Source organism: Leuciscus leuciscus, assembly GCF_965113295.1.
Source record: "Leuciscus leuciscus genome assembly, chromosome: 15".
Taxonomy (NCBI): domain Eukaryota; kingdom Metazoa; phylum Chordata; class Actinopteri; order Cypriniformes; family Leuciscidae; genus Leuciscus; species Leuciscus leuciscus.
The window spans coordinates 5,777,229-5,803,330 of record NC_138739.1 but is presented as its reverse complement, the minus strand read 5'-3'; the positions used below and the strand labels follow the sequence as shown (position 1 = coordinate 5,803,330).

General features: G+C 45.2%; 1 protein-coding gene across 1 annotated transcript; it reads left to right on the top strand.

Annotated features, from left to right (window-relative positions):
* The first annotated feature begins 14,699 nt into the window (after positions 1-14,699).
* Positions 14,700-23,385, top strand: LOC309475048 (uncharacterized protein). Its single transcript, XM_082137655.1, has 15 exons — positions 14,700-14,849; positions 15,303-15,614; positions 15,701-16,072; positions 16,226-16,313; positions 16,392-16,620; positions 17,648-17,826; positions 17,918-18,005; positions 20,163-20,508; positions 20,624-20,741; positions 20,939-21,124; positions 21,210-21,324; positions 21,477-21,540; positions 21,951-22,116; positions 23,007-23,186; positions 23,278-23,385. Exons 2-8 carry the CDS (start codon positions 15,515-15,517, stop codon positions 20,505-20,507), a joined length of 1,401 nt encoding a protein of 466 aa, XP_081993781.1. The 5' UTR covers positions 14,700-14,849; positions 15,303-15,514; the 3' UTR covers position 20,508; positions 20,624-20,741; positions 20,939-21,124; positions 21,210-21,324; positions 21,477-21,540; positions 21,951-22,116; positions 23,007-23,186; positions 23,278-23,385.
* Positions 23,386-26,102: the final 2,717 nt, after the last annotated feature.

The window sequence follows — 26,102 nt, the reverse complement described above, 5'->3', positions numbered from 1 at the left end:
TTTGTCCCATTTATTTATTTTTTTCATATGTTTATTCATACATTGTGTAAGAACTACATCAACACTAACACATGAATTGTGAGGATTATTTTATTGCTTTGTGGTTTACAGAGCACAAAGTGTTTTATTACATGTAACAATCAAAAAAATGTATGTGTCTTTTGGGGCAGAAAGACAGCTTTTCCACCTTTTGACCACAAGATGTCGTTGTTTGCAACCGTTTGCAACGTGTTGAAAAGCTTCGAGTAATGAACCATTTTACAATACAGTCGAGGAGGAAAGCCCCGGTGCTTCACAAAGCTTCATTTCAAAATCACTAAATTCTGTAGGAAAATGGAAACAACTGAAGCCATAAATGTTACGATGTAAGTTGAAGCAGGGAAGGATGCAGGATCTACTTGCAGCAGCTTTTATTTAAACAAACTCAAAACCAGACAAACTTAGAGTAGGGAACATGACTCGGGAACAAAATAACCAAAATACAACAACATTAAGAACTCACAAAGACTGAACTAGACACAGAGCTTAAATACAAAGGCCAACAAGCTAAACAAGATAACAAGGGGCGTGGCTAATCAGAAACACCTGGAGAGGCTAATAAACAAGAAAAACTACAAAGGACTACAAAACATGGCCCAGAACAGGAAATAACAACAGTGCACACAAGACAAGAGGAACACAAGACAGGAATCATGACAATAAAAATACTTTAACGCAACACCATGGAGTTCCCTTTCAAGGGAACTCCCGTTGCGTCGATAAATGACGCTATGGGAACGCTTTGCGTGATGACGTCTTGAAGCACATGTAAAATCAGTCCAATGGTGTGGCGGAACGTCAGAGGCGGGTGACGTCACGTACCAGGAAACTATAAAAGCCGGCCCAAAACAGAAAACGAAAGCTTTCTGAGTCTTCAGTTGCGCTCTGTGTTGAAATCTGTCCTTGTTATTTGGTGTTGTCTGTCTTTATATATATATATATATATTGATTCAGTTATGGCGAGCAAGCAGCAGTATCGAGTGTGTGTCCATCCCTGCCCGCGTTATTTAACGGGAGGTGACACACACACTCTTTGTGTTGTTTGTTTGGGAGAGGAGCATGCCCAGTCAGCACTCGAGGGTGGTGACTGTGAGCATTGCTGTGCGCTTCCATTGCGTATGCTCCGATCCCGTTTGGCTCGGTTCAATCCCGACCACGTTCCCCAGGGCTCGGGTCCCGCCGCGGCTGAGGCTCGGCGGCGATCTCAGACCTGGGGTTCGCAAATGGATCTGTCAGTGGATGTTGAGACGGGCTCTGCCTTATCTCAGCATCAATCTGACAGATCCAGTGCCTCTCATCAGGGTGCGGAAGCACGCGCTGCGGTTTCTTCCCCCCTGATAGAGGCACCAATACTGCAATTGTCCAGCTCTGAGGAGTTGGATGTTGTGAGTGTTGAAGCTGAGTCTGAGGATTTGCCACCTCAGTCTCACGCGTTTGAGGAACTGCTCGATGTTATCACTAGAGCAGTTGACAGACTTTCCATTGAGTGGCCAGAGGATAGGCAGGACGTTCGCTCAAAAAGCAAGCTTGACGAACGCTTCCTGCCATCTCGTGCGCAGCCCCAGCGCAGGAGTCTTCCATTTTTCCCCGATCTCCACACCGAGGTGTCGAGATCGTGGGAAAAACCAGTGTCATACAGAGTATTTTCACCACACACATCCCACTACTCTTCCATTTATAAATATAAAGAGCATGGTTATGGGGAGATGCCGAAGGTGGAAGAGACGCTTGCGAGCTATCTCTCTCCAGCAACGGCATCTTCCCTGAAGACTCCTACACTTCCATCTAAACCAGTTAAAACAACATCTTCCCTGGTTCATAAATCGTATGCAGCCGCTGGTCAAGCAGCAGCGTGTCTGCATACGATGTCTATTATGCAAGCCTATCAGGCTGAACTGCTGGGTGATTTAGAGGAGGGCGGGGGTATTGGTCCCGACACTGTGGCTGAACTACGCAGAGCCACAGATCTGTCTCTCAGGGCCACCAAGGAGACCGCCAGATCAATTGGGCGGTCTATGGCAGCCCTGGTGGCCACTGAGAGGCATCTGTGGCTCAATCTGAGCGACATTAAAGATAAAGAAAAAAATGTTCTCTTAGATGCTCCGGTCTCCACGGTTGGTTTATTTGGCGATGCAGTTAATAGTGCAGTAGCAAAATCACAGGAAGCTGCCAAACAAGCAGCTGCTCTCCAAAGACTTCTCCCCCGCCGTTCTTTCTATGAGGCTGCTGAGCGGGAGCAGCCTCACTCCTCTAAAAAGAGCGCTGAGCACCGTGCCACTCAGAAACAGAGCGTTTCCTCCCGTGCTCCCCCACAAAAACCTCGGGGACACGGAGGGCGCGCTCAAACCCAGCAGTCTTCGAGGGGTAGAACGGATCTGCGGACCGTTCTTACCGCCAAGAAGGCTGCTGGGAAAAAGTCCTGACGTCCGAGGACCCAGGACAAATGAGGGTAGTCCCCCCCGAAGCAGAGCGGTTAACACCTCATTTTACGGTGCCCGTCTCTCTTCGGTGCCCTCAGGGGACCGTTCTGCCAACCCTGCCACCTCTGGTGTTACAGGGCGCAGCGGTCTCCGGCGAGCACATATCTCAAGGTCCACCCGGAAACGTAGTGGCCTCGGGATGCCCGCCCCCTCCGAGGAGGGTGCTAGAGCAGTCTGTTCGGTCGTTCCCTGCCGGTTCGCCGTTACAGGGCGTCGAACCGACTACTCAACAGCAACAAAATCCAGAAACCAGTCTCGAGAGGCTGGTACCTCTAGTAGAATCTTTGACAGCGTGGAAGCTACTGTCAAATGTTTCTCGTTGGGTCCTGCAGACCGTGGAAAAAGGGTATCAGATACAATTCAAGAAACGCCCACCTCGGTTTATGGGGGTCCTGCCCACAGTGGTGGGCCCCGAGCAGGTTCTGGTTATGGAACAGGAAGTGAACACTCTGTTAGAGAAAGGGGCCATAGAATATGTACCTCCCTCCAGCAGGGAAACCGGGTTTTACAGCCGGTACTTCATAGTTCCAAAAAAGGACGGGGGATTGCGTCCCATTTTAGATCTTCGAGTTCTGAACGAGTCAGTCATGCAGCTCAAGTTCAAAATGTTAACATTGAGGCAGATCGTGCCACAGATCAGGTCCGAGGACTGGTTTGTCACGATAGACCTCAAGGACGCACATTTCCATATATCCATCCGTCCGTGTCATTGGAAGTTCCTGAGGTTTGCTTTCGGGGGCAAAGCATACCAATATCGAGTTCTTCCGTTCGGCCTAGCTTTATCACCCCGCACTTTCACCAAATGCATGGATGCAGCTCTGGCGCCACTGCGCCTCCAGGGTATTCGCATTATGAACTACATCGACGATTGGTTGATTTTAGCTCATTCGCATCAGATGGCGGTTCAACATCGAGATGTTGTTCTCGCCCACATGAAAGAGTTGGGGTTACGGCTGAACGCCAAGAAGAGTGTGCTTTCTCCACTACAGAGGACCACTTTTCTAGGCGTGGTTTGGGATTCTGTGTCGATGCAGGCGCGCCTGTCACCGCCACGGATAGATTCGATCCTTGCAGCTGTGAAAAGTGTAAAGCTAGGCCAGCTACTCACTGTCAAACAGTTCCAGAGACTGTTGGGTCTCATGGCAGCAGCTTCCAACGTGATACCTTTTGGACTACTACACATGAGGCCCCTGCAGTGGTGGCTCAGGACCAGGGGGTTTTCCCCGAGGGGCAACCCATTTCGCACAATCAAGGTCACGCGGCGATGCCTACGTGCCTTGGTTATGTGGAAGAAGCCTTGGTTCCTGTCCCAGGGCCCAGTGTTGGGAGCTCCTTGTCGTCGCAAATTGCTAACGACGGATGCTTCCCTCACGGGCTGGGGAGCGATCCTGGAGGGTCGCTCGTCTCAAGGTCTGTGGGAAGACCATCATCGTTCCTGGCATATCAATCGCCTAGAGATGTTAGCTGTCTTCCGGGCTCTGAGGAGCTTTATCACAGATCTCAGGGGGCACCATGTGCTAGTACATACGGACAACACATCGGTAGTCGCCTATATCAACCACCAAGGGGGTTTGCGCTCGCGCCCGTTATCCAACTTGGCACGCCATATCCTCTTGTGGTCCCAGGGGAAGTTACTGTCACTCAGGGCAGCTTACATCCCCGGGGTCCAGAATATAGGAGCAGACACTCTGTCAAGGCAGGGGCCGAGGCCCGGGGAATGGAGGCTCCACCCCGAGGTGGTGGAGCTGATATGGAGGGAGTTTGGCCAAGCACAAGTGGATCTGTTTGCGTCTCGAGAGACGTCTCACTGTCCACTTTGGTTCTCCCTCACGCATCCAGCTCCTCTGGGACTGGATGCTATGGTACAGACGTGGCCGAGGCTACGTCTGTACGCCTTTCCCCCAGTTGCTCTGCTCCCGGGAGTTCTGGAAAGAGTTCGCAGGGACCGGGTCCATCTACTTCTTATAGCCCCGCGCTGGCCGGGCAGAGTATGGTTTCCCGATCTTGTGTCCCTCCTCGACGGGCATCCCCTGGAGTTACCCGTCAGGAGGGACCTTCTGTCCCAGGCAGAGGGCTCGATATTTCACCCTCGGCCAGAACAGTGGAACCTGTGGGCTTGGCCTCTGAGGGGGCCCAGCTCATAGAGTCAGGTCTCTCAACCGAGGTTGTTGAGACCATTCTACAGTCCAGAGCTCCCTCCACGAGGAGACTTTATGCCCTGAAGTGGAGAGTATTCACTTCTTGGTGTAGTGACCGTCGGTTGGACCCAGTCCACTGCCCAATTGGTACAGTTCTGGAGTTCCTGCAGGAACGGTTCACTGCAGGTCTGACCCCGTCCACTTTAAAGGTCTATGTGGCGGCCATAGGTGCTTACCACATTCCTTTGGGTGGAATGTCTGTGGGGAAAGACCCCTTGGTATCTCGTTTCCTTCGTGGCACTTGGAGGCTGAGGCCTGCAGTTCGCTCTAGGGTGCCACCTTGGGATTTGTCCTTTGTGCTACAAGGCTTATCCCAGGCCCCCTTTGAGCCCATTGAGGAGGTTCCTGAGAAGTTTCTTACTCTGAAAGCTCTTTTCCTTCTAGCTATTTCTTCTCTCAAGAGAATAGGGGATCTTCAAGCATTGTCGGTTGCTCCGTCATGCTTAAGAGTTTGATCCGGGTATGGTTAAAGCGTTCCTTCATCCGAGACCGGGTTATATCCCCAAGGTCCCCACTAATGTGGTCAGACCTGTTGTTCTGCAGGCCTTCTGTCCTCCTCCCTTTCAAAATGCTGACCAGGAGGCTAATAATTTGCTTTGCCCTGTGCGGGCGTTAGACGCTTACGTCCACAGAGCTGCCCTGTGGCGTAAAAGTGATCAATTATTTGTGTGCTTTGGGTCCCCTAACAAAGGGGGCCCGGTGTCTAAGCAAAGGATGAGCAAGTGGGTAGTCGAGGCTATCTCAACTTGCTTATGAGGCGGCTGGGCAGCCTTCTCCTTTGGCTGTCCGGTCGCACTCGACGAGGAGTATGGCGGCCTGTAAGGCCCTTATTTCAGGAGTTTCTTTACAGGACGTCTGTGATGCGGCAGGCTGGTCCTCACCGCACACTTTCGTCAGGTTTTACTCTCTGGATCTAGACTCTGCTCCAGGGTCTCATGTTTTGTCTTCCTAGTGCTGCTCTACGGATTTCACACAGGACAGACATTTGTAGCTATGGAGGCGTTGGTATAGACGTTCCCATAGCGTCATTTCTCGACGCAACGGGAGTTCCCTTGAAAGGGAACGCCTCGGTTACGACTGTAACCTCGGTTCCCTGAAGAGGGAACGAGCGTTGCGTCGCCCTGCCATATCTCCTTCATGCCTGTCAGCTCGACTTCAGACTTTTACGAAGCTTTCGTTTTCTGTTTTGGGCCGGCTTTTATAGTTTCCTGGTACGTGACGTCACCCGCCTCTGACGTTCCGCCACACCTTTGGACTGATTTTACATGTGCTTCAAGACGTCATCACACATGTTGAAACTGCACTGAGAAATATTTTATTCAAATCACTGAACAAAACATGAGACCAGGAGTGAACTCAAACTAAAAACAGCTCACTGGATATTTTCTCTTTTTCTGACCATTCTCTGTGAACCCTAGAGATGGTTGTGTGTGAAAATCCCAGTAAATCAGCAGTTTCTGAAATACTTGGACCAGTCCGTCTGTCACCAACAATCATGACACGTTCAAAGTCTCTTAAATCACCATTGTTCCCCGTTCTGACACTCAGTTTGAACTTCAGCAGATCGTTTTGATCATGGCTGTGTCCGAAATCCAAAACCCTTTTACCCTTTTGTAAATTTTTAGGACATCCTCAGATCTCAGTCATATGTTTGACGAAATGGCATCGGGCGAAACGTCCTCAGATGGAAGCGTAGAAGTTTCGAAGTTAGCTAAATAACACATTGCAACTATAGCTAGCTTGTATGTTGGCAAACTACAGTGAAGATAAAGATATCTTTTGAGCTGGACTGTGTTTTTATAAGCACAACGCTGCATTGTGTTCAGAGGTTACCAGTGAACAACCCAGTCTCATATAAAAATGTACCCTGACTACGTTGGTCCAAAGTGCAAAACGTAGAGGGGTTACAATAATGTTTTCCGTCCGAGTCACGTGACTTTCAAGATTCCGGCTGTGAGAACAAAAAACATGGCGGACATTTCTTTCATTTTTAGTGAAAAAATCTATATTTTGAGTTAGTTTCTGCATAAAAATAAGTTTTGATTACATTTCTAGCGAGAAATATATATTTTATTTTCATAATATTCACTCAGTGAATGTACATAATCACTCGCTTGCTCGTTGTTGCGAATATTTTTCAGATCTCGACAGAATAATGTGAAACTGAAACGTTTTGGTTGCTATGGACGCTGCTATCGCCATATTTTGAGTTCGTTTCTGCATAAAAATAAGTTTTGATTACATTTCTAGCGAGAAATATATATTGTATTTTCATAATATTCACTCAGTGAATGTACATAATCACTCGCTTGCTCGTTGTTGCGAATATTTTTCAGATCTCGCCAGAAAATTTAATGTGAAACTGAAACGTTTTGGTTGCTATATATATGGACGCTGCTATCGCCATATTTTGAGTTAGTTTCTGCATAAAAATACGTTTTGATTACATTTCTAGCGAGAAATATATATTTTATTTTCATAATATTCACTCAGTGAATGTACATAATCACTCGCTTGCTCGTTGTTGCGAATATTTTTCAGATCTCGACAGAATAATGTGAAACTGAAATGTTTTGGTTGCTATATATATGGACGCTGCTATCGCCATATTTTCAGTTAGTTTCTGCATAAAAATAAGTTTTGATTACATTTCTAGCGAGAAATATATATTGTATTTTCATAATATTCACTCAGTGAATGTACATAATCACTCGCTTGCTCGTTGTTGCGAATATTTTTCAGATCTCGCCAGAAAATTTAATGTGAAACTGAAACGTTTTGGTTGCTATATGGACGCTGCTATCGCCATATTTTGAGTTAGTTTCTGCATAAAAATAAGTTTTGATTACATTTCTAGCGAGAAATATATATTTTATTTTCATAATATTCACTCAGTGAATGTACATAATCACTCGCTTGCTCGTTGTTGCGAATAGTTCTCTTACGAGAGGTCTCTCGTACTTGCGTAAGATATCTTACGCTAGGGGAAAACCTCTTTTCCTCGAGATATTGAAGCCAAAAATTATCCTTAATTTTGCAATAATGTAAAACGCATTGCAGCAGCATGCAGACATGGGCGAGACAGCTCGCGCGCCCATTGGCTGCTCTGCGGCAACTGCACCAGCCTATCGATAGAGGCTCCTCATGACGTCAGAACCAATGAGGGCGCTTCGCGCCCATTACGTCATGTCCCGCCGAAATCGGGTGGGGCTAGGGCTATAAATACGGCCCAGAGAGGCTGGTTTGGTCAGTTTTTCATCTCTTCAGCGGGCCTTCGCATTGCTGGATCCTGAGAGGAAGCCGCGCTGTCTGAGTCAAGCACCCAGCGGGATTAGTGCATCTGAAGCTGCTGGTCGACATCTCGCCGCCTTCAGTCGCCGTTTCTGCTGACGCTTTCCGGCGTACATATCCTTTTCTCTGCTACTGTGTTTTGTGTATGTGTGTGTGTTCGCCGCCGCGACACACACTCTCATTGCACTAAAAGAGCCGGGCGTCTTTTTCAAGACGCCCCTTTCCCCCCCAACCCGCAAAGCTCGCCGGTGCGCCCGCTTGCCTTGCCTGCTTGGAGGATGATACCTGCTCTCCCTCTGTTCAAGCCGCGCAAATCGCGCCGTTCACAGGGGAGGCTGGAAGCGGACGGTCGGGGTTAGTTTTTCTTTACGTACAAGAAAGCTACCCTGCCCCTGCGCCCCATTCACGCGTCACTCACCGGCGAAAGGAGAAAATAGTGTTTAGTCCCGCCGGACTGACCTGAATTTTCTCACACATTTCTCAGTTCCCTGATCAGGCGACTGGAAATATAAATATTGCAGCGCCTCCAAGCAAACGCCGAAGAAAACATGTTGACGCTCTTATATGCTCGTGCATCTGAAAGCCTTTGTGTTCCCCCCTGTGGCTCAGTGGCGTAATTTTTGGTTTTTCACACGAGAGACCGGTGTTCGAATCCCGGTCTAACGGCAGATCAATTATGCCTCCAATGCTTCGCTCTGTCAGTTCCCTGAAAGGCGACTGCAGATGTGCATTTTGCAGCCAACGAGCGCGTTGTACAACCCGCTCGCCTGCACCCAAACACCGTTTCTATGGTTCCCGTGCGTCACTGGCGAAAGGAGAAAAGAGTGTTAATCCCGGTCTAACGGCAGATTAATTATGCCTCCAATGCTTCGCTCTGTCAGTCCCCTGAAAGGCGACTGCAGATGTGCATTTTGCAGCCAACGAGCGCGTTGTACAACCCGCTCGCCTGCACCCAAACACCGTTTCTATGGTTCCCGTGAAGTCACTGGCGAAAGGAGATAAGAGCGTTAATGTCCCGCTGCGGCCGGGCCGAATTCTATTTCTCACACATTTCTCATTCCCCTCTGAAGTTCAGGCGACTGGAAATGTCATACTGCAGTGAGCGAGCCTGTTGTAATGCACGCACGCCTGCAAACAAACGCCAGCATGTTGACGCTCTATGATAAAATTCGCGCTATCTAAATGCCTATGTGTCTTCCCCTGTGGTCCAGTGGCAGATTCTCAGGTTTTCACGCGAGAGACCCGTGTTCGATCCCGGGTATACCGGCAAAAAAAAAAAAAAAGTTATGCCGTCAATGCTCGCTCTGTCAGTTCCCTGAAAAGGGGACTGCAGATGTGTTTTTTTGCAGCCAACGAGCGCGTTGTACAACCCGCTCGCCTGCACCCAAGCACCGTTTATATGGTTCCCGTGCGTCACTACCTCCAGCATGTTGACGCTCTCTGTTTCTATGGCAACTTCTCGCTCGTTCAGTTCCAGTAAATGCGACTGTTCCAGTGTATTCTGCAGTAAGCAAGTCGGCGACACAGCCCGCTTGCCTGCACACAAACGCCGCTTTTACGGCTACCCAGATAAATCCCATAAGAGTGTATTTTCTGGTGTTCCGGCCACGGCCGATGGTGTTATGAGTGTGGACAAAATGCCCACTGCCCAGTGCTCATTCCTACACAGAAACACAGCCCGTCGCACAGGGCTCGCGCACATGAAATCGACCCAGATCGATTGCGCATTAAATGTGGTAAATGTGCCCACTGCCCAGTGCCCACAAACACTACGTTCTGCATGTCTCAAGGTTTCTGTAAAACAAAACCTACATGCATTCGCTCTGCTCAGGCAGACAATGCTCTCAGTGTTGTAAATGTGCCCGCTATCCCACGCCCACGTTCACACATAGACATGACAGGTCTTACGGAACTCGCCCAGCCCTCCCCCTCTCAGTTGACCACCGCAGAGGAGTCGAGCGCGGGCAATCTGCCCGCTGTTATCAGCGCGCCCCCTGCCTCAAATGTCATAAGCGCGACGCTTATGTTGCAGCACACTGAAGCCCCTCTGTCGCTGAGCGACCAGAGCGCGCTTCGCATTCAACCCCTAGCCATTCGTGCAAATGCATGGGCAAGGCTACCCGGGGTTTCGAAGTGGGTGCTAGACATTATAGAAAGAGGCTATTCGCTACAGTTCGGTCGACGCCCGCAACGCAAAGCGGCGCGAATCGATACTACGGTGAAAAGGGAGGAGCACACCTACTTCGGGCCGAAATAGCGAAGTTACTGAGCAAAGGGGCTATAGAACCCTTATCACAAGCTCAGAGCGAAGGGGGCATGTACAGCAGATATTTTCTGGTACCCAAAAAAGACGGGGGTCTCAGACCCATTCTAGATCTAAGACGACTAAACAAAGCACTTCTGAAACGACGGTTCAGAATGCTCACGACCAAGAAAATCCTCTCGCAAATTTGCCAAGGGGACTGGTTCATGTCGATAGATCTGAAAGACGCTTATTTTCAAATACAAATAGCGTCACGTCACAGGCGATTTTTTTGAGATTCGCCTTCGAGGGTCAGGCATATCAGTACACAGTCCTGCCATTTGGCCTATCCCTGGCACCTCGCGCATTCACAATGTGCATGGATGCAGCGCTCGCACCCCTCAGGCTCCGAGGCATACGAGTGCTGAATTATTTGGACGATTGGCTGGTTCTAGCTCGATCACAGTCGGGGCTCATAGAACACAGGACCATATTACTCGATCACCTCGAGAATTTAGGTCTCACAGTCAATTGGGCGAAGAGTTCGCTGTCTCCCAGTCAGAAAATATATTTTCTGGGTGTAACCGTATGCTTCTGTCTGCGTTGTGTTGTGTATTCAGTGCAAAAACGACAGGAGAGCGCCAGATTGGGTCTGCATAAGAGAATATATTTTGATAAACAGGCCGTCACGCCAGCTTCAGCTCAATCACAGTGACACTCAGTTCGGGAGAAAGGCAGAAAAGGGAAAGGGGAGCACAAGGAAAGAAAAAGCAAAGAAAACAAAAGCACAGAGATGGAGAAAACGCAGTAACTCCATACACTTAAACATGAAACCCGATAATATAATCTTAAACACAAAAATAGGGTTTGTCGATGCATACCTGCATAAGAGAATATATTTTGATAAACAGGCCGTCACGCCAGCTTCAGCTCAATCACAGTGACACTGCCAAAAAGAAATAACATTCCCAAATATTGTATACATATCTTACATCTGTGAATAAAATAAATAAAAACAACTTAAACATCGTGTGTGTGACTTATTTTCAACCAATGCTAACAACTAATCGGTAGCATGGAATACAGCATACCTCAGTTCGGGAGAAAGGCAGAAAAGACCGCTCAGAGATCAGTACAGCGGATATAGCTGCCTGGACCGAACCACTTTGTTGTAAAGAGGAGGGGAGGAAACGGTCGAACCATCACCTCTTTACAGACCCTTTTTAATGAATTTAATGAATATAAACACTTGTTTAAATAATAGTAGAACAGTCTTAAATGTATAATAACAGAAAAATCTTGTGAAATAAATAAAACCATTTTAACCTCGTTACATGGGCACTCGCTGTCTATGACAGCACAGCTGTCGCCGCAGCGCAGACTAAGTATTCAGCGCATGACAGAGAATTTTCGCCACGGCGCTTTAGTCCCGCTCAAAAAGTTTTCAAAGGATGCTGAGTCTCATGGCTTCAGCATCCTCAGTGCTTCAGCTGGGTCTGCTTCGCATGCGCCCGCTGCAGTATTGGTTAAAAGCGCGTGCGCCGCACAGAGCTTGGACCTCCGGTCTCGCGCGCCTCAAGGTCGATCAGAAATGCGTCGCAGCTCTGAAACCTTGGACAGTGACCGACTGGTACCGGTCAGGAGTAAGCCTGGGGACTTCCTCGAGTGTGAAGGTGGTGTCTACGGACGCCTCAACCTCGGAATGGGGAGCGCTGCTCGAGGGCAGACCGTTATTCGGCCAGTGGTCGGAACGGGAGAAGCTTCTGCATATAAACTGCCTGGAAATGATGGCAGTCGACAACGCGCTGAGGCGTTTTTTGTCCCCAGATAAAAAGACACCACGTCTTGGTCCGTTCGGACAACATGTCAGTGGTGGCTTATATAAATCACCAAGGAGGTATCAGATCCAGAATCCTTCACAGGCTGACGGAACGCCTCCTGGTCTGGGCTCAGCACAATCTGCGCTCGCTCAGGGCAGCGCATGTGCCCGGCCATCTGAATGTGGGACCAGACAGACTGTCCAGAAACAATCTTCCGACAGGAGAATGGTCTTTACACCCACAGACAGTCGAACTGCTATGGAGGACATTTGGCAGAGCGAAAATAGACCTATTTGCGTCTCAAGAGAACGCTCATTGTCAGGAATTTTTCTCCAAGAGCAGGGACGCGCTGGCTCACGTCTGGCCCCGCTGCCCGCTCTATGCGTTTCCCCCTGTCACGCTCCTACCCCAGGTGTTAGAGCGAATCAGGGAGAGCGGATGCCCAGTGCTACTCGTCGCCCCATTTTTGGACAAACCAAGCCTGGTTTCCAGTCTGACGAGTACCGCCCCGTGGCCGATACCGGTGAGGAGGGATCTCCTCTCGCAGGCAAACGGTTCGATCTGGCATCCTTGCCCTGAGCGTTGGTCCCTACATGTGTGGGCCATCAACGGGTACCCGTTAACCTCCCAGCGGGAGTGTTAAACATGATCACACAGGCTAGAGCTCCATCTACGAGGCGGCTCTATTCCTCAAAATGGTCTGTGTTCACTAGCTGGTGTACAGCGAGTGGTACTCCGCCCTCACGCTGTGGGGTGACGGAGGTTCTCTCTTTTTTACAATAGCTTCTGGATAAGGGCAGAACCCCATCCACGCTCAAAGTTTATGTGGCGGCCATAGCAGCGTTCGCTGAACCACCGCTCGGCCAGTCATTAGGAAGGAACGATCTGGTCATTCGCTTCCTTAGAGGAGCTAAGAGGCTGAACCCTCCCAGACCTCCCTCAGTTCCCGTTTGGGACCTTTCCACGGTTCTGGAAGCCATGAAAGGTGCCCCATTCGAGCCAATACAGTCAATTGACCTGAAACTCTTGTCTTTCAAAACAGTGTTTCTTCTGGCTCTCGCTTCAGTGAAGCGCATAGGGGATTTGCAAGCGCTCTCAGTGAGCGCGACGTGTATGAAGTTTGGGCCTAACGACTCGAGGGTCATACTCAAACCAAAGCACGGATATGTTCCTAAATCCCTCAATACACCGTTTAGGGCACAGGTGATCTCCCTGTCGGCCCTGCCGGTATCTGAAGAGGAAGGGGACGCAGGCTTCCTTTGCCCGGTCAGGGCGTTAAGGGCCTATGTGTCTCGCTCATCTGTTTTCAGACAGACAGAGCAGCTCTTTGTTTTGTTCAGCGGACGTTCTAAGGGACTAGCTGCGTCAAAACAGAGTCTATCCAGATGGATAGTTGATGCTATAGCGCTAGCTTACACATCCAGGGGCCTGCAATGCCCGATAGGTGTCAAAGCGCACTCCACAAGAGGCATGGCCTCGTCGTGGGCTTGGTCCAGTGGGATAGCCTTGCAAGATATCTGTATGGCGGCAGGCTGGGCCTCCCCGTCTACATTTATAAGGTTTTATAACCTCGAGGTTCCCGCTTTGCAAGCTAGGTTGCTCTCGGTTTAATTTTATTTCCCGCCCGATGCTATCGGCTCGGGATGCTGAAACTGCTAGAGCGTCTATCACGGATCGTCTGTATACTTTTGTGGGCAGTACGTAAGTCCCCCATATTTACCAGTCCAGGCCGAGTTCGCCCTGGCTGTGTGGAACACTTGATATAACATGCTCTTATCAGAGCTCCATATTACAGGAATGATGCTATTCTAGCCCCTCTTCCCGGATTCTCTGTGAGTCCCTTGTGATTAGGCACTGTATGAGCCCCGGGCACCGGGCACCTGCCCTTGGGACTTTAGTGTTATGTCTCAAGCACGCACGGCGTTTTACACTGTGTTCCCCTAGCGTAAGATATCTTACGCAAGTACGAGAGACCTCTCGTAAGAGAACGTACTCGGTTACTAACGTAACCTCGGTTCTCTCTAGAAGAGGGAACGAGTACTTGCGTATCTTGCCGTGCATGCGTCATGTTCTGATTCGCTTCAGCGATGAAAAACTGACCAAACCAGCCTCTCTGGGCCGTATTTATAGCCCTAGCCCCACCCGATTTCGGCGGGACATGACTCATTGGTTCTGACGTCATGAGGAGCCTCTATCGATAGGCTGGTGCAGTTGCCGCAGAGCAGCCAATGGGCGCGCGAGCTGTCTCGCCCATGTCTGCATGCTGCTGCAATGCGTTTTACATTATTGCAAAATTAAGGATAATTTTTGGCTTCAATATCTCGAGGAAAAGAGGTTTTCCCCTAGCGTAAGATATCTTACGCAAGTACTCGTTCCCTCTTCTAGAGAGAACCGAGGTTACGTTAGTAACCGAGTACGTTTTCAGATCTCGCCAGAATAATGTGAAACTGAAACGTTTTGGTTGAGTCACTTGACTTCAAGAAGGATGGGGAGGGGGTAGTTGTTAGAGTAATGTTATCTGGATCAAGTTCACATTAGGTGGTGGTAATGCGCGAAATCGATGCGAATCGCGAAGAAGAGGAAGAAGAAGAAGAAGAAGAAGAAAGAAAGAAAGAAAGAAAGAAAGAAAGAAAGAAAGAAACGAGGGGAAAGAAGCAGGAAAGGTAAACAAGGAGGAAAAGGAAGCGTGGAAAAATAACTTGACCAAGCTGAACAAATGAATCACCTTGACCCAGAAGATGCCATATTCCTGGTTGATGCGTTCCTGGATGAGTGCAAGGTAAATAACATTATCTCAGTGGTGGAAAAAGCATACTAATTAATGCTAATTGTAAGGTCTAAGACCATAATAGACTCTGAGGTATTGCAGGGAAGAAGTATCAAGGTGCAAAACTATAAACACTCCAAACAAAGTGCAACTATACAGTACCTGGTTCAATGTCTTTATTCAAATGCAAGCTATAGTGCTGAGCTGAGCTGAGTTCACACGTTAGAGCCAGTGAGAGTTTAATTAAATATTCTGTCAAAACGTTTCACTTTCTTTTCTTTTTTTTTTTTTTTTATGTAGAAAGGGTTTTCTAGATCTGTGTCAGTACAGTACAGGACCACAACCGTTTGACTGAATTTTTACAATGTAATATTTATTATAACATTGGTTTTATAATGAGATGTTTGTAGGTGGCGATAACCTTAGTGGGTGGAGGTTTATTCTGTGGCTCAATTGTTTATTTAGGTGGATCAGCATGGACACACTGAAGGAGGGTCAAAACAATCCCCAAAGCTGTGTGTTTGGCTTGATGAGGACAACGATGATCAACCTTGGCCAAAAAGATGTAGAGCTGGGGAGAGACGAAAGCGAAATTCAGCTAACGTTACTGGTTGGTTTTTTTGTTTTTTTGTTTTTTCATCAGTAGCTGCATTCATTATTCATTGAGCAAGTTCTAAATGGATATTCATATTTTTGCAGTTTCTTCAGCAAGCGTTACACCCTCCTGTGCTCCATCTACCAGCATAACTGAAGACACTGTGACCATCGAAAATTTAGGTTTTTTTCCCTTAATATTTGTTTCCTCCTTTGTTATGTGGTAATTGCCCAGATTTACCATTGCCTTCTTCCCTTTTCATTTTCAGACTCCCTCATTCAAGATGTCCGAGACCTCTTGGGAAGTGGTGCTGAACAACCTCTCCCCTCACATTGGAGGAACAGGCAAACTTCCTCTCTGGAGAATTGGACAGTAATAAGGCCCTTCATGGTGAACAATATGTTGTCATCTGAGAAGCCGAAGGAGGGGGTTTGCCATCATTGTGGACACAAGGCTGCAGTAGTGATGTGTAGGGACTGTTTACCACGATCACTCTACTGCACAGCCTGTGACCTTTCCACACATGAGGCCCTGGTGCTTCATAACAGAGCATCCATGGTGGAGGGGTTCTTCAGACACCTGCCGCCATCCACCTTTGTTCAGCAGGATGAGGGAGGGAAATTCTCCTATTATGAAAAAGGTAGTTTTTAAGTCTCAGGTTATATAGGCTGTTTTACATTTTACACAAACCCTGGTTTACTCCAACAAACATGCTGGATGAAGTTTTGTTTGATAGAAACAACACCCTCACTGTTTCATTTACACTAATATGTAAACTAATTCTGCTTTTTAGATTGCATGTTACCAATCGTTCCTCCCTGCTGCGACTGCTCCACTGGGCAAACAAGCTTTTCCAAGGGAATTTTAATTGGAATGAATGGTAACTTTTTTTATTTCTTCATATTGTGTTTTTTGTTTCTTGTGAACAAGAGATAATTGTTTTTCTCTGAAATTTCGGGAAGATACAACCTCTTCCTTCCATCAGTAAACTGCTCCTGTGGAAAAACCTTGCCAGTGACCATAAGTGATCTGGTTGAAAGTGGTTACTGGCCAGCCACTGTCAATTTTGAGACCTTGTACATGGTGGACTTGTTCACCACGTATGAGGATCTAAAAATCACTGCCCCAGGGATGTCGAGACAAGCTTTTGTCAGCATGCTCGAGTGTCGTACAAAACTCTTCGGGCGAGTGAGTGGACTCATCATTTAAGTTATCTTATTTGGATTACCTTTTAAATAACTGATTCATTGTTAGGACTTGTTCTTACAATCCCCAAAGTTTCAGTACATATTTCTTGACAGAGCCCTTTCTTCTGCTTTTACTTCCTGCTCAGCTACAAGTCAGGAATCTTGGTGTGACACTAGAGTCAGACCTTAGTTTCAGTAGTCATGTCAAAGAAATAACTAAATCAGCATACTATCATCTGAAAAATATTGCAAGAATTAGATGCTTTGTTTCCAGACAAGACTTAGAGAAACTTGTGCATGCTTTCATCACCAGCAGGGTGGATTATTGTAATGGACTCCTCACTGGCCTTCCCAAAAAGACCATAAGACAGTTGCAGCTCATACAGAACGCTGCCGCCAGGATTCTGAGCAGAACCAGAAAATATGAACATATCACACCAGTCCTCAGGTCTTTACACTGGCTCCCAGTTAGATTTAGGATTGATTTCAAAGTATTATTACTGGTATATTAATCATTCAATGGCCTAGGACCTCAATACATTGCAGATATGCTCACTGAATATAAACCCAACAGATCACTCAGATCATTAGGATCATATCAGCTAGAAATACCAAGGGTTCACTCTAAGCATGGTGAGTCTGCTTTTAGCTATTATGCCAGCCGCAGCTGGAACCAGCTTCCAGAAGAGATCAGATGTGCTCCTACAGTGGTCACATTCAAATCCAGACTCAAAACACTTCTGTTTAGCTATGCATTTACTGAATGAGCACTGTGCCGCTGTTCGTCCGACTGTACTGTATTGTATTTCATTTTATTTTTCTAAACTGTTTTAATTATTCTTGTTTCTTTTTATTATTTTAATTTCTTCTATGTAAAGCACTTTGAATTGCCATTGTGTATGAAATGTGCTATATAAATAAACTTGCCTTGCCTTGCCTTGCCTTGCCTTTTTTCGTCATGACCACGGTCTGAAGCCAACCTTCGAAACAGTTACTTACTGTTTTTTTTTTTCCACTTTTGCTCTCAGAGTGGTAAGATATGTGGGGACACAATGCAGAGGGCCTTCCTCGAATGGGCCTATGCCAAATTTGAAGTTGACAAGCTGTCTCAGGTCCAGCATTTTCAGTGCCCTGCATGCACACCCTCCATGTTGGCAGTTGCAGTGGATGGGAACCGCAAATTATATCGTTTCAAAAGCCAACCAGGGTGTGTAACATTCATGTACAATGAAATGCTAGTGAGCCACAAATGACTTTTATACAATAAATTTTACCCACATCTACATATATCTTTCAAGACCTGATGGGTTTTTTGATGGAGTCTTTTTGGCCAGTGATGCTGAGGTGTCCTCCTTTGTTGATTACATCCATGGAACAACTGGACATGTAAGCTAAATTTATATTTCTTCATGTGTAACACCACAATTTCACATTTTTATGAATGCTTGCCAGTTTTTCCCCCCAAAATTTAAACATTATTTGGTTTATTTAAGTAATAGAGCGTGTAACGACAATGACTATGACATGCGGTCACATGCTGTTCAAATTAGTAAATCCTGATCTCCAAACAGACAACGAGTGTCATGGCGTCTCCAAGTCTGCTTGAACGGTCAAAATTGCATCTTTGTGGCTCCCCCGAGGGACATTTGAGTCACATAAGGAAACCCTGTTTTCTTAGAATCCCCTCTAAAACCCCCATTTCAGCATGGATTCCCTGTGACTTTTCACAGACTCGTGACATTCCACACACACATACACACACACACACACACACCAACATCCTTTAATGTATGTAACTCAGACATGTATCTGAACTTCCTGTATGTATGTGTGATTAATGTTGTTTTGATCATATAGTTATGATCTTCGAATGTTTGGATCTGAAATGTATTTTTGAAGAATGTTCTCCCAGTAGAGTCGCATCCCGTAACCCGAGCTCATTGGCAGGTCATAAAATTTGACCACAGAGCTATCCAGCCCTATGCATGAGATAACAGGGTCGCAACATTCCAACACACACACATACAAACACACTCTGGACTGTGAAACAGAAACCCCCTACAGAAAAGGACTTTTACCCATAAAGTCACTCTTAAAGGTACTAAATATATAAATTTGTGTGTTAAGAGGTGTGTGTAAACCATAGGAAAGCATATGTCCTATTTGTAACATTAATAGAACCACTATTGCCTATACAAATGCATAATAATGTATCTTTGCATGGCTACAATGCCTAGATTCTATTTTTGATATCTCTGTAATCCTCTCCAGCTAACGGAGTTGAATTCCGATAGCAGAATTCAGTGATGCGCATTGTTTTATAAGTTCATATGTCTGGAGAAAATCCTCTCAAGTTAAAGTCAATCATGACTCATTCGAGTGGGCGTGTCTAACCGGACAAAGGAATCTTCCCGCTCGAAAAATCTCGACAGCTGATTCGTCCTACACGAAGGAGGGGACGGCACATTAGACACTGATAAAAGTCCAGACCTTCAGTTAACTCGCTCTCTTATCGCTTCCAACTCTCATCTCTTCCAACTCAACTCATCCAACTTCTCTGGACCCTCTTCCTCGGCGCAGCGCTTCTCCAAAGGAACATCTGGAGGAGGCCCTGGCCTTCTCCATCGAGCGAGCACATGTTCGAGTCGTAGCTGCGTCCTTTGCAACAAAGACTGTAAACCTCTCCCATCCCGGGAGATGAACCTTATTTTCCGGTAACGTTAAATTCAAGTGAGCCTTTACATCGTTTTTCGAAACGACCCAGAAGAAGAAGCTAGACGCAAACCAGCCGGACACGCGCATGCGCGCGTCCCCTTTTCAGCATCACACTGAAAGAGTACCACATCTCGCAAGTATCTTTCTCTCTAACAGCTGATTCCTGGTGTTTAGCTTGTAGGTCTGCGAATTAAGTTACCCTCTATCTCTTAACTTTTTATTTCTTTCTATCTTTCTTTCTTTCATTTCATTTTCATTCTGATCACGTCATGTTTGTTTAAATGTTTGTTTGTTTTATCGTTTGCATTTTACGTACGTTTATATTTGTAGCTTATAATCTCTAGCGTGTGCCATTTTATTAATAAACCCATTTATACTTTTAACTGTCTCTGTGTTTGAAAACCCACTTTTTATAAAGTCAATGAAACAAAAGATCTATAAAGCTACAGGCTCTATATTATAAAACTACTTTGAGTAGTTTTAATTTATAAACCCAAAGAGGTTTTGTCTTCGTGGCCAGAAGATAAACTTTCTTGGAGTTTTGTAAACAGGAATACTTCTTCTTAACTGTAATGATCAGACAGTACAGAACGAGGCATTTCCTATAATTGATAAGGTAAATGCATATGCGATTTATGAATTATGACCATGAGTTATAAATATTAATATTGCCAAAATTCCCTATATTCTTGAGCTAATTCGCATTAACCCAGAGGCATTTACGTTACAAGCGGCATTACTCCATCAAATGCCATAATACCATGATTTACAGCTTATTTTATAAAATGTAACTGTGTAAATGTCTGTATTTTCCCTCATCTGTTTAAGAATCCAGGAAAAGGGAGATGTGGTGCGGGTCAGTGGACCGCAGCACGAGAGTCCGCCAACAAGTCTGCAAGCAAACTAGACGAGGAGGGTGTTGAAGTTGCTGTCTGCCGTCATGGGGTTTTGCTGAAGGGACTGAATATGTTCCGTGGAGAAATATTTGCATACCCATTATATCTCCAGAAACAGCTAGCTTCACAGACCGTCCAGTTCTTTTGCTCTGATGTGGTCTGCAAATATTGGCCATATCTGCAGAGAGTTGGACCACTGTCCAGAGTTGGAGGACTTGCTGAACATGCGCCCATTTCTCTCCATCATGCATGCAAAAGCGCATTCATGGATGTGTGAGGTAATCATGACAATTAGTTGTATTTCTTACCATTTGTACCACACATTATGATTGTCTGTCCTCTGCCCCTACTTGTTGTTTTCCAAATGATAACATTCATGTAAATGTGTTACAGTTAAAATGGGGGGGACGCAATCAAGAAGGAGCTGGAACAACAATCGGGGAGGAGGTTGAACAGGTTAACAGCTTCCTCTCCCGAGCAGCCATATGTTCCAAGTACATGTCAAAAGCCGGTAAGCATTTTTCATGTATAGTTGTGTCCAAATTGAGACCAAGGGGTTTGAACACTGATGCTCGGCCTTTGCATTTTAGAGTTCCATGCATAGGTGCTCCCTTAGAAAACAACTGTCTAGTCAGCTTACACTGATCAGGATTCTCTTTATAATAATTTAACTTCTGACTCGTTAATTAAGTGTATGATTATTTCCAGGTTTATGTGACAATATTAGAGAATGATCAATGTAGTATCTGACCTTTGGTCCTCACTGTGAACCTAAATTACTGCACATACATTGTGTGTCAAGTTCGCACAGACATGCTAACAATCCAGGCAAGTGGCTGGAACAAGCGAAAGGCAGAAAACCTTGACCGGACATTGGCCAAAAGATACATCAAGGTACTAACTAGGCAAATATGTATAATAACATTTTTGTTTTTAAATTGTCTCAGCATTTGTTAACATGGACATTTCTTTTGGATAGACTGTACAAAGGATTGCAGAGGCAACAAAGGACCTAGAGAAACTCACCGCTGAGTTATCTCTACAGCAAGACACAGTCCAGCAGTGGGTGTCTGATGTTCAGCAGTGGACCTCAGGTACTTTGAAAAAATTATTTAATGGCATATTTTAAAGAATCATTGGCTCTGCTCTTGTACAGGGGATCTGAAAAGAGGCTGATTGTAAACTGAAATGGGCATTCATTTGTTTGTTGTCGTACAAAGGAGCAACAATCCAAAATGACCTGCAGAGGACCATAGAGGGGCTATATTTGGGCATCAAACAGCGAAAATTTCAGCTGTATCGTCAGTCTGGTGAGAGCAGAAAAGGCCACTAGTAATGCAGATTTGTGAAAAAATGTATTCACTACTGATTTATACATAGTAAAAATAGCAAAGCCATTTATAAAAAAAAAAAAGTATGTTTACTACAAGTCAGGGCAGCATACTGAAAAACTGTCAATCATAATAAGGTTGAGTGCAATATCCAAATATTTCCAATATTTCTGCAAAGTGCAGAGATGTCCTGACCTACCAATTTTGTCCTCTATTTAAAAAAATATATGATTGTTTAAAATAGATTCCGAAAAAAATGCAAAAATGATCACACAAAATCTGGCACAATAATCATAACACTTACATGCATATTGTGAAGTCGTATTTTGTATGGTGCTATTGTGTAGTCATCGTGTGAATGCACACTCATTTTATGTTTCTCATTGTAGGTGGGAATAAGCGAAGGCATCAACTGAGAAGAAAGATTGCTGTTGAGAAGAAAGCCTTGGAAGTTGCCATCAATGACCACAATGCTACTGTGGGGGAAGTTGAAAAACTGCCTCCTCCCAATGAACTCCTGGCTGTGGACAACTACTCCTGGCCATGGGAATGTAAGTACTTCCTCTGAAATGCACTGAATACAAATTGTTTGATGCACACATCTTGATGTAAATATGGCCAGCAGCCATGTCACCCTGTAGCCCAAGACCGGTTGCCCACTGAAGCTAAGCAGGGCTGAGCCTGGTTAGTACCTGGATGGGAGACCGCCTGGGAAAAAACAGGTTGCTGCTGGAAGAGGTGTTAGTGAGGCCAGTAGGGGGTGCTCACCCTGTGGTCTGTGTGGGTCCTAACGCCCTAGTGTAGTGATGGGGACACTATACTGTCAAAGAGCACCGTCCTTCGGATGAGACGTAAAACCGAGGTCCTGACTCTCTGTGGTCATTAAAAATCCCATGGCACTTCTCGTAAAGAGTAGGGGTGTAACCCCGGTGTCCTGGCCACATTCCACCCATTGGCCCTTACCAATCATGGCCTCCTAATAATCCCCTTCCATTGAATTGGCTCCATCACTCTCTCTCCTCTCTCCACCTATAGCTGGTGTGTGGTGAGCGCACTGGCGCCGTTGTACTGTGGCTGCTGTCGCATCATCCAAGTGGATGCTGCAAACTGGTGGTGGTTGAGGAGATATCCCCTGATATGATTGTAAAGTGCTTTGGGTGTACAGTAGTACATATGAAAGCGCTATATAAATGCCTCATTCATTCATTCATTCATTCAATATGGAATCTGATGTAAAAAATGTTAAGACATTGGGCAATATGCAAAAAAAAAAAGAATGCAGTAATTTGTAAATGGATGTGATCGAACCGCTTCTAGAAGCGCTGGGGTTCTATCTCATCCTTTCAGGGTTTATTTCTCTATTGTAGTAGTACAGCATGCAAACTATCTTCTGTCCCAATATTTTTATAGGTTGTAAGATAACACTTTGATGTAATGTATTGCAGGTCATGGTGATATGGAGCGGAAAAAAAATGTTTTTGACAAGGTAATGCTGCTGGCTAGACTGAAAGAAGAAGAAGTTATTGTGGTTCGTGAAGTCAAGCAGCACATGGAGTACATGAGGAGTGTTGCTGGACTGATTGTAGAGTTTACCTTTCAGCTCACTGAAGACACCAATGGGAAATGTAAGGACAATAAATAGTTAGACTTTTTCTTCAATTTGCTTCTCTGGAAACCATTGGCTCATTTCTTTATATTTTAATGTCACATTTTCAGGCAGTACAGAGGGCTTAATGGAGAAAGGACGTGAGGGACTACTCTGTGTGCTGAAGAGAAGATTGTGTTAAGTTGAAGCACAACTGGCTACAGCACGCACAACATACAAAAGTCAAGTCAAGTCAAGTCAAGTTTATTTGTATAGCGCTTTTCACAATACAGATTGTATCAAAGCAGCTTCACAGTATTAAATTAAAATAATACAACAAAGTTTGTTTCAAGAGGAATTTATTGATTGATAAAATTAAATTAAATATCCCCAAAATATCCCCAACTGAGCAAGCCAAAGGCAACAGTGGCAAGGAACCGAAAAACTCCATCAATACCCCTTTTCCACCAAGGCAGAGCTGGTGCTGGTTCGGAGCCAGAGCCTAGTTTCAAATCGGTTCTTTGTTTTTCCACCGCCAAAGCACCAGCTCCGAACCAGAAAAACTGGTTCTTAAGTAGCACCAAATCATTGCAGGGTCTAGAATGGAGCCAAGAAAGAACCGCTTGCGTCAGAGGCTGGGGGCGGGGTTACCGTGGCCAACAAGACTGAAGAGAAACTTGTGACCGCCATTTTTAAATAGCAGCTAGTCGAGCTAATAGCAGCTCGATTATAATATCCGTATATGTAAGTTACGGCGAGCTGCACGAACGCGTTGGATTCGCCGTGTTTGGATGCCGATTTATTTTCGCAAACCCATGAGCATCCATAGTAACGCAACGTCTATTATTGTTGATGCCTTGTTCGAGATGCATCGGAGCAGCGTGGACCGATCAGAGCTGCGGGAGTGTTTGGAGATCATACGACTCCTTGTGCTTTTTGATCGCTTTCGCAGTGCTTTGATTTCATGTGCTGATCGTTCTGCGAGAAGCCGATGCATCTCGAACAAGTCTGGTGTGTTTGTGTTTGGCGCTGCCGGACTAGCGTTGCTGGGCAACATGATACGTATGCAGTGACGTAATATATAGCTCTGTTGTGGCTCTCTGGCCGGTGGAAACGCAAACCGGTTCTTAGTAAGCTCGTCAGTCGAACCAACTCCGAACTGGCAATAGCTCTAGCTCTGAACCAGTGTTGGTCAAGTTACTTGGAAAAAGTAATTAGTTACTGATTACTGATTACTTCTCCAAGAAAGTAATCCAGTTACTTTACTGATTACTTATTTTCAAAAGTAATTAGTTACTTTACTAGTTACTTTACTAGTTACTTTTCAAAAACATGATGCACGAAATGAATAAGCTATGTAAAGCCATAGACCTTTCTGCTTAATTCTATTCTTTCTGCATATTCCATCATCTAAAATTTAATCAAATTAAACATTCTTTTTTAAAACTTGTTTTATTAGTTTCAGTATTTTAACTTTATGCACATTGCATCAATGACACACTCATTAAGATGGTCGCCTGCCGCCTCCTACTGGCGGTTTATAAATATTATTTCTATGCACAAATAATATTTCTTATTTGTATATTCAAAAAATATTTTAAATAATCTCATTACATTATTTAATGCAGTTTATTTGATTGGTAACAGCCCTTTAGCATGTTATTATTCTATTGTAATTTATTGATCAAATTTAAGAATTTTAAATGAAAGATGAAGCAAACGATTAGGGAAAAATGCCCTTTATAAAGGTTAAAATATCATAAATATGCCGATTTATATATGTTAAAGCTGACTGAACTGATGAGAATACTGATTCGGAATAAATTATATTTACAACACACACAAAAAAAAAACAAAAAAAATTCCTGTTCTAACAAGTGTTTTTACTCAGACAAGTGAATGACCGACCGAAGGACAAATGCAAAGCCCTGGTATATTTTTCTAATTATTATTCATTTATTTACCCATAAACCTGTCTTTAGGAAGCCATAAGTTACAGTGGCAAGAATAACTTTGTGAAACCTTTGGGGGTGGTGGACAGGGTTTAAATTAAGACAGGAGTTTGCCTTAATCTAGTTGATCATGCATTTCTTTTCTTTTATTCCACAGCTGATGTGTGCAGTTTTTTATTGCTTGCATTAAAATAATTTTCTCTTGTTTTGTTTTTTAATTGCAGTCTTTTTCTTCTGCCATTCATGCTTATCAGCTCCATGCAATCTTAAGCTTTTCTTGGTTCAGCTGCACACAGTCTGAAAAGTTTTTTTTTAGCAGTTTGCTAAAATAAAAGACCCATTCTAAGAGCTGTTGTCTTTTCTACCTTGGGAAATAATGTTAAACGAACAACTTAAAAAGGCATGACAAATCATGACATAAAGACTGACATCACTCACAACGTACCAATGCATTATCCCTCATGAACAAATATAACGTGTTTGCACGTTCATACCAGTTTACCATTACGACATCATTCATGAATAAACATGACGTCTGAACACGGACAAACGGTGCGTGTTGACGCGTCAAAATTCACGCGTTTCGTTTAAAGACTTTTGAACGCGATCGCTTGCCATAGTGTTTACCACTGACTTCGCGGCGCTCATGTCATTTGTCACTCACGAGTCACGGCTCACTTCGCGAGACAGTCTCGCAGTATAACGCAGTAACGCAGCCTGCTTACAGGAAAGTAACAGTAATCTAATTACTGCTTTTGCAATTGTAATCCCTTACTTTACTCGTTACTTGAAAAAAGTAATCAGATTACAGTAACGCGTTACTTCTAACGCGTTACTGCCCATCACTGCTACGAACCAGCACCCGGTTCTTGTTGGTGGAAAAGGGGTACAAGTGACCAAATGGTGTCCTAAAACTCCATCAGGTGACCTAATGGAGAAAAAAAAACCTTGGGAGAACCCAGGCTCAGTCGGGGGCGAGTTCTCCTCTGGCATTTATGAGCTAG

Bases quoted from the DNA above. Each gene is read 5' to 3' on its own strand.
- LOC309475048 (XM_082137655.1), top strand. From the start codon at position 15,515: ATGGATATTCATATTTTTGCAGTTTCTTCAGCAAGCGTTACACCCTCC. The intron at 17,827-17,917 runs GTGTGTAACATT...ATATCTTTCAAG, and splicing joins CGTTTCAAAAGCCAACCAGG to ACCTGATGGGTTTTTTGATG. The intron at 18,006-20,162 runs GTAAGCTAAATT...CATCTGTTTAAG, and splicing joins TCCATGGAACAACTGGACAT to AATCCAGGAAAAGGGAGATG.